We start from the raw sequence: 7500 nt of genomic DNA, 5'->3' as shown, positions 1-7500 counted from the left end.
AGCATGGAGCAATAGCTAGTGATTTCAGTGCCTTTGGCTGGGGGTCAGTGGGAAGGTCTAGCTGGTGTCTGCATTGGCTGATTCAACAGAAAGGTAGACTGATTCATGCACGGCCATGCGTCTCTGATTCACCATGCGGTCTCTCATTGCAGTCCCATCCATGTGATCTAATAAACTACATGCACAAGGTGGGGCAGAATGTTTTATTGATGTAACAACCCCTATCGGCCGCTAGGTGGCGGGGTAGCGGTACATGATGTCACTGGCGACCCTCCTCCTCCAAGTGGAAACGAGCATACTGGGGCAGGCATAACCAGTAGTGACGCGGCCACGCTAATTTCCATGCGTAATTCACGTCGGCCCGGGCCACGTTGAGAACGGCATGATGCTGTGCCTCCCGAGGAATTAAACGGCGACGAACAGAATTCCCCCCCAAACATTTCTTCGTCTCCTTCCGTGCAGTTATGTCTCATCGGCACTGTTGGACAGCGCGATGCCAGAGCTTTCCGCGTATCTGCTCCTTTCGCTCCTGCTGATCTCCGCGGAGGATGGGAACGTGATTAGGGCGGAGGGCGCTCCGGTCCCCCCTGGCCCTACCCCACCGTCGGAGGACAATGCCAGCGCAGTCGTTACAGATGGATCCCCCACCACACAGCCTGGTGAACATCAAGTTCACACGTCGCCCGTTACCACACCAGGTCAGAAGGCAAACCAAAGTGATGTTTTGAAGCCTGCTTTGTTGTGGTTATTTTTCTGTTGTGTAACGTATGGTAATTTCCCTGCTGCCTGGCCACTCTAGTGTCGGTGGTGGTGAAGCGTTGATGGTATCATCATGGTGGAGCCCCCAAACCGTAGGCTAGACATCTCCCACATCTCATACAATAACAAAGAGGCTTTAGAGGCAGCCGACGGCAGGAGCCATCTGTGGACAGGCGTATTGTTCCTGTACATTCCTTGAATAATCTCAACGACGCGCCTGTGTAATAACATCCATTGTGTTTTACGCGCGGGTAATACGTTGTTTGGTTTGCCACGGAGAGGTACCCTCACATAAACATAATCACTCCCATAACAACATACATAATTTAAGTACGAAATAAAGGTTAGTTAGCAAGCTCTCGCCTCGGCGAGGGCTCATAACGTGGTCTATGTTTTTTTTATATCTGTAATAGACTCATGTGAAATGCATTATAACTTTATTATCAAGGATTACTGGCCTCATGGCATATGGCATATTGTCTATAGGCCTAATCCGTCGATTTTAATTAATGTCAGCAGCAGTGATATGTGGAGGAGACTAGATTACAGCATGATGTCTATAATCCTGTCGTTTTAGTAGCCTACTGAAGTCATTCATTTACTGTGGAGACTAGGCCTACTATAGAAATGAGCCCTTTCGTTTAAATTGATATCAAAATCAATGAAATGGCGCAGAGAGACTAGAAAACTGCATAAATTAAAGTAATGGCAACATAATGTGGGTAGCCTATAGACATCATTGTCTAGACTATACATTGTAATAAGTAGGCTACTCACATCATTGATATGAGGTTTAGAGACTATTGCGCCACATAACCCTGTACACAGTGTAAACATGTAGTGTTAATTCAACATAGTGTGTGTCAATTGTTTGGTCACAGAGTGCTCTCCATGTTTTTAATGACTTTTTCACTGTTGTTTTTATGTTGTTTCAGTACAAATGCACAGGCTCTAAGAGGGTGTAGAGACGATACACAATGTGTGCACTGTCACCACAGCACCCTAAACGTGCCTGCACATCTCTTTGATCTATTTTTAACCTCAATCCCTTCTTGTGCTGGGGATCTCTGCTTACATTAACATTTCATGAGCAGGGAAAGAAAGGTTATCACGGGAGTTTCCTGTGTGCCTAAAATAAAAACATGACTACCCAAATCAAGAAGCCTGAAGTCTGTTACTCCATTCCGAAGTGTTCACTCATTCACTAGCCTATTGATTGCACTTTAGGGATCAAAGCAATGGGACATAATATGTGGCCTATGTAGAGAAGGAGTGAATATTTTGGACACGGCCCGGCCTAGCTGTTACCCACCTGTCCATTTAGTCCTTGGGCAGGTACACTGGCAATGACATTTTTGAAGACCTGTTCGGGACTATTGTATAGGACAGTGTGAGAGAGGGACTTATTTGGAGAGAGAGATGGGGAACGATTGGGGAATGACCTCAGGTCAGAATTATACCCACATTCTTGGATTTAGAGCACAGCGCCTTAGCTCCCCCCCCCCAACACACAGACAAACAAACACAGACGCCTCTGTCCCTCCGGATGTTGGTGAAGGACGCCTCAAGCCAGCGCTCGTTGGGAAAACACACACACACACACACACACACACACACACACACACACACACACACACACACACACACACACACACACACACACACACACACACACACACACACACACACACTCACCCCTTTCTCCTCTCTTCTCTCTCTCTGTAGCGCCACCTCTCTCGCTCCGGGTGTGGGTGAAGGATGCCTCCAGCCAGCGCTCCCTGGGCGGGGCGTCGGTGGTGGTGTTTGTGGAGGGTGTGCGGGCGGTGTCTGCGGTAACAGGGGGTGATGGAGAGGTCCTGATGCAGGTGCCCTACGCCCTCGGACACGGCCTCAGCATCGTAGCAACCATGGACGGATACCTGCACAGGCAGCTGCCGTGGAGGACCGCAAGGATGCCCAGTGAGTTACAGAAGACACACACACACACACACACACACACACACACACACACACACACACACACACACACACACACACACATAGGCCTGGGTATTGATTGACAATTTTCGGTTCCGGTTCCATTTCCGGTTCCGGTAGCAGAACAGTTCCATTTTCGGTTCCTAGAAACCCTGAATTAAACCTGCAGTTACCCAAAGTGGCCAGTAGATGGCGTAACGGGTCTGTAAATCATGAGTTTCCCTGCCTGCCACAAGGTGGAGCTCCTCGTGACTTAAGCAATGGCAGGTTAAAGTCTAACACAACTAGGCTTCATAAATAGGCTATTCATGAAACTTGACGGGGTCTTGATGGTGCTTGATGGTGCTCGCACGCATTTCCATACAGGGACTAGAACTGGGCCGTATGATCAGCTGCTGCAAGTAGCCGCGACAACACTGTGCTTTCACGCCATGGTGAATCTAAGCTAAAGAGTCCTAATCTAAACGATATATAGGCCTAAATATATATATAACCAGTGATCTCCTTCTCCTACAGACATGTGTTAGGGCTTGTTCGAAAGCTGCAAATCTTAGCTTTTTACAGTTTTTTACGGCACGTGTTTATGTTCTTTCATTCAAAAGTTATTGAACTGTAAGCGGCCGCTGTTGCAAGTGAAAAAAATAGCGCTTTCCAACCATTTTTTTTAAATCTCGTCATTTTTTCCTAACAGCCAGCGATCTCTTTAACCTAGACCTACAGACATGTGTTAGGGCTTGTTCGAAAGCTGGGATTCTTAGCTTTTTACAGTTTTTTACGGCACGTTTTTATGTTCTTTCATTCAAAAGTTATTGAACTGTAAGCGGCCGCTGTTGCAAGTGAAAAAATAGCGCTTTCCAACCATTTTTTAAATCTCGTCATTTTTTTCCTAACAGCCAGCGATCTCCTTAACCTAGACCTACAGACATGTGTTAGGGCTTGTTCGAAAGCTGAGATTCTTAGCTTTTTACAGTTTTTTACGGCACGTTTTTATGTTCTTTCAATCCACAGTTATTTAACCTTAAGCGGCCGCTACTTCAAGCCTAAACAATGGCGTTATTATCCAGCCGGATAGAGAGGAAATCTTTTTTTCTCGCTGTGTTCTTTGTTCCCTCGAATTAAACCGACGGTCTAAATAGGCTACATTTGTGCGTCCCCAACACAAGACCAGTTCTTTCTAAGTTAGCTCTTTTCATGGAAAAACATGTTTCCAAGGAGTCAGAGACATCTTCCTGAAGAGTCGAGGTCATGGTTGAGGTTGACGGTAGTTGAGGTTGACGGTGCCGTTGTAAAGATGCTGCAACTCCGCACGCAAGTTAATCGAATGCAAGAGCAGGTGTTTGAACAGGTTGGATGTATTGCCATTCTTGCATGATAGCCTATTAGTTTATCGCAGATAGGCTATTGCAGCGCGCTCCTTCCTTATCTACTTTCCTGAAATATAGCCACGCTTTCGACGGCATGTTTTTGTTTCTCAATAGTACAATCAGCTGGTTGAATATCAGCTGTCTTATCAATCGTTTAAATGAGGTGCGAAACGGGAAGAGGAGGAGCGTGGTCAGTTTGTGACACTTGTGGCCGCGTGCTTAAACACACATTTGATGGCTCTGACAGTCAGACTTCAGGAACCGAAACGTGGAACCGACAGACAAGGCACGTTTCGATTCCAAGTAGAACCTTAGCTTTTAATTCGGTTCCATCAAAGAATTGAATTTCAGTACCCAGTCCTANACACACACACACACTCAGATACTCAGTAAGTGCAACAAGCGTTAACCGCCACATCACATCACGTTCTCCATCCTGTACTCCGTAGAAGCAAAGCACAAAGATGCCCTGTATGTTTGAACCCTGCATTCCAGTCAGCCTGAGACCGATAATTGAACTCAGCAGCAACGTTGCCATATTAGGTGGTTTCCCGCCTAATTAGCTGTTCAGGAAGGCCATATTTGGGTTTTCTGTTGATTTATGGCCATAGAATTCAATAGACTCTATTTTCCATTGGACAGGATATAGTGCCTCCAGGGGTTCTTTTTAACATTTATTCGGCTGGAAATTATCAGGTCACATCTGGCAACGTCGCCCCAGCACACAAGTGACACATAGGCCTGCTGCCATTCCACACATGTATCAGAGGTTGCAGTGGTGAGGACATAACACATAGTTTCAGTGACACTTAATGTCACAAGTGTCAAGCACAGTGTAACAAACTGTATGTTTGAACATTTAACATGACGCAAGTTCGGTAAATACAGTGTAAGTGCACAATGTTTTAAACCACCAGGCTCACAGTGATGTATGTACACTTCATGACATTAAAACAGGTTAAGTGAGTCATATGATTTCAGTCAGTAGGTCAGTCAGTAACTTCGTTAAATCAGCCCCAACATCACATTAGGGCACGCTATTCCAGTGACATACTTCCATGAGAGTTTTTTTTCTTCGGAACTGGGCGCAATTCAAATTTGTTTTTAAAAAAAATATTCGGGTACGAGCAGCTGGGTCAGTACATCGGATGCAGGAAAGCCGCACTCTCTCGTCGACAAGTCTTCTTTTCCTTATAGTGGGTTAGCATGACACACAGAGACATTTCGACCTAAGCCATCTTAAGCACCATGATTATAGACACTTATGCTATGTCACATGATGGATAGTGTATGGCAGTGGTTCCTAAACTTTTTCAACTGTGACCCAATTGTAGACCTAGGAATATTGTCGCGACCCCCCACCCCCCATATTCCAAATGCCATTTTTGTTTGGTGTTGCTAAATTTAGGAAAGTCAATATATCGGTTAAGCATGCATATGAATTGAGTTACAAACCAATTTATGGAATTATGTCAGTTGGTAGCCCCATAATGCACTCCGTACCTTCACAGGCACGCTGTAATAGTCCTTGAAAGGTCAATTACTATAGTACTCTACTATGACATAACACAGGGCCTTTAGTAATGCACTACGACTCTATCATTGCCATTCTGGTAACAACAAATTTATAACGCCGGGTTGAACTGTGGATTTCCTATTTATTATGCAATGTTACGACTCTGTCATTGCCATTCTTGTAACAACAAATTTATAACGCCGGGTTGAACTGTGGATTTCCTATTTATTATGCAATGTTACTTCTCTCCGCCACCCCCCTGCATTACCTCCCTGACCGCCCTAGGAGTCCCGGCTCCCAGTTTGGGAACGACTGGTGTATGCAGTGACAGCAAGGACTTGATGTTAATTCATTACGGTTCCTTTTTTGCAGTGTAAAAGGAACCATTGAGCGGTATTATGTTCCTCCGCTCCACTTTCATAGTGGTGTGTCTATGAATAACAGCATTATATGCTACTAGACTGTTGATACTGACTCTAATCGGGAAGCGGATATGGTACAGTGTAAGAACATTATGTCACCATGTCATATGCTTTACACCTACTGTGTTGCACCTCTAGGACTACTAACTGTGCGAACAGACCGCCGGCGTTGAAAGCTTGGAAAGCGGCAGAAGTAATTGACCTTGTAAGGAAGAGCAAGCAACAGAAGCGTCAAAAGCTGCAAAGCGTTTCTAGCGCCAAGGGCGTGAAAAGCGTGAAAATAGAAGTTGAGCTTCAAGTCAAGTCAAGTCAAGTCAAATCAGATGTTATTGTTGCTTTGTTCATATGCACAAGTCAAACAAGGGAAAATAAATTGCGTTTCTCTTTCTATACCAGGGATGGACAACTTTCATGATAAGAAGGGCCACATTTTTTTTATCACCACCATCGGAGGGCCACATGACCAGGGATCTTTCTGATCTCAACTTGCAGAGTTCGAGGTGCAGTTGGTTGTTTACTGAGTGGCGATAGACCTATTGTTTGGAGTGTTCTCTATCGGTCAAGTATAGTAGGCCTATAATTACAATGGATTAACTCAGTAGTGGTTTTTTTTCAGTCATCTTTTATCTAACTAAGGGTCGCACTGTGTAAGGAGGCGGGCCGCATGTATCCCGCGGGCCTCCAGTTGCCCATCCCTGCTTTACACCATGCCAGGACAGAGACATAAAAATATATCATATTCATATTGACACATATTCAGCTAAAACGTTGTAATGAGCTCGGCGCCAGCAGGCGTCAGTCAATGGAACGTTCACATTGTCCTAAACACGAGCTTCGGTTGGCTGCTCTCTCTGATCGAACGTTGAATTATTTGCCGCGTTCATCACCCCTGATCTGTGCTTTACAGGCAGTGTTTTAGCTCTTTCACCGTTGGCTGTCCGTCCCCATGGTAATTAATGGAACACAGACAGTAGGCCTCCAATAATAAACCAAAGACAATGAGGTAACATTGTAACTGGTGCCCCATGGTGAAGATCTACCGTGTTAATGTCTGCTGAGACAGCTGTCAGATAGCCCACACAGATCTGTCCTCAATATCACACTGGAATAACATCACACACACTGTCCTTATTACAGTATTGTTACAGACTATTCAATCTTGCCTTTTCTGTAATGGACCACAGTAGAAATATACAGAGCAAAATGAGAGTAGAGTTCAGTGTAAGTGATATGGCAGTGTGATATCGAGTGCAATAATAATGGCAAAGGCAAATAGACATCTACCTCCGTCCATATGGTGTATCCAAGTGCTAGAAATACTGTACTGTATGTGACAGTTATTGGTGGGCAAGTACATCTCTGTTGTCACCATTAGAGCTGTTTTTTTGTCATCAATGCCAAGTGGTACTGCTGGCACACAGACAGACAACTACTCACGAAGGTGCGCACACAGGCGTGCACG

The 7500-nt window shown here is 45.1% G+C and overlaps 1 protein-coding gene across 1 annotated transcript in view; it reads left to right on the top strand.

Moving 5' to 3' along the window:
- Positions 1-367: 367 nt before the first annotated feature.
- Positions 368-7500, top strand: part of fam171b (family with sequence similarity 171 member B) — a 21296-nt gene continuing 14163 nt past the window's right edge. Inside the window, exons 1-2 of the mRNA XM_063211522.1 lie at positions 368-698; positions 2485-2718. Coding sequence (XP_063067592.1) covers positions 494-698; positions 2485-2718 — 439 coding nt within the window. The 5' untranslated portion in view covers positions 368-493. The remainder of the gene's footprint in view (positions 699-2484; positions 2719-7500) is intronic.

This window comes from Engraulis encrasicolus, chromosome 12 (genome assembly GCF_034702125.1).
Source record: "Engraulis encrasicolus isolate BLACKSEA-1 chromosome 12, IST_EnEncr_1.0, whole genome shotgun sequence".
In the NCBI taxonomy this organism is placed as follows: domain Eukaryota; kingdom Metazoa; phylum Chordata; class Actinopteri; order Clupeiformes; family Engraulidae; genus Engraulis; species Engraulis encrasicolus.
The sequence above is the reverse complement of the archived record's forward strand: the minus strand, read 5'-3'. Positions and strand labels throughout refer to the sequence as shown.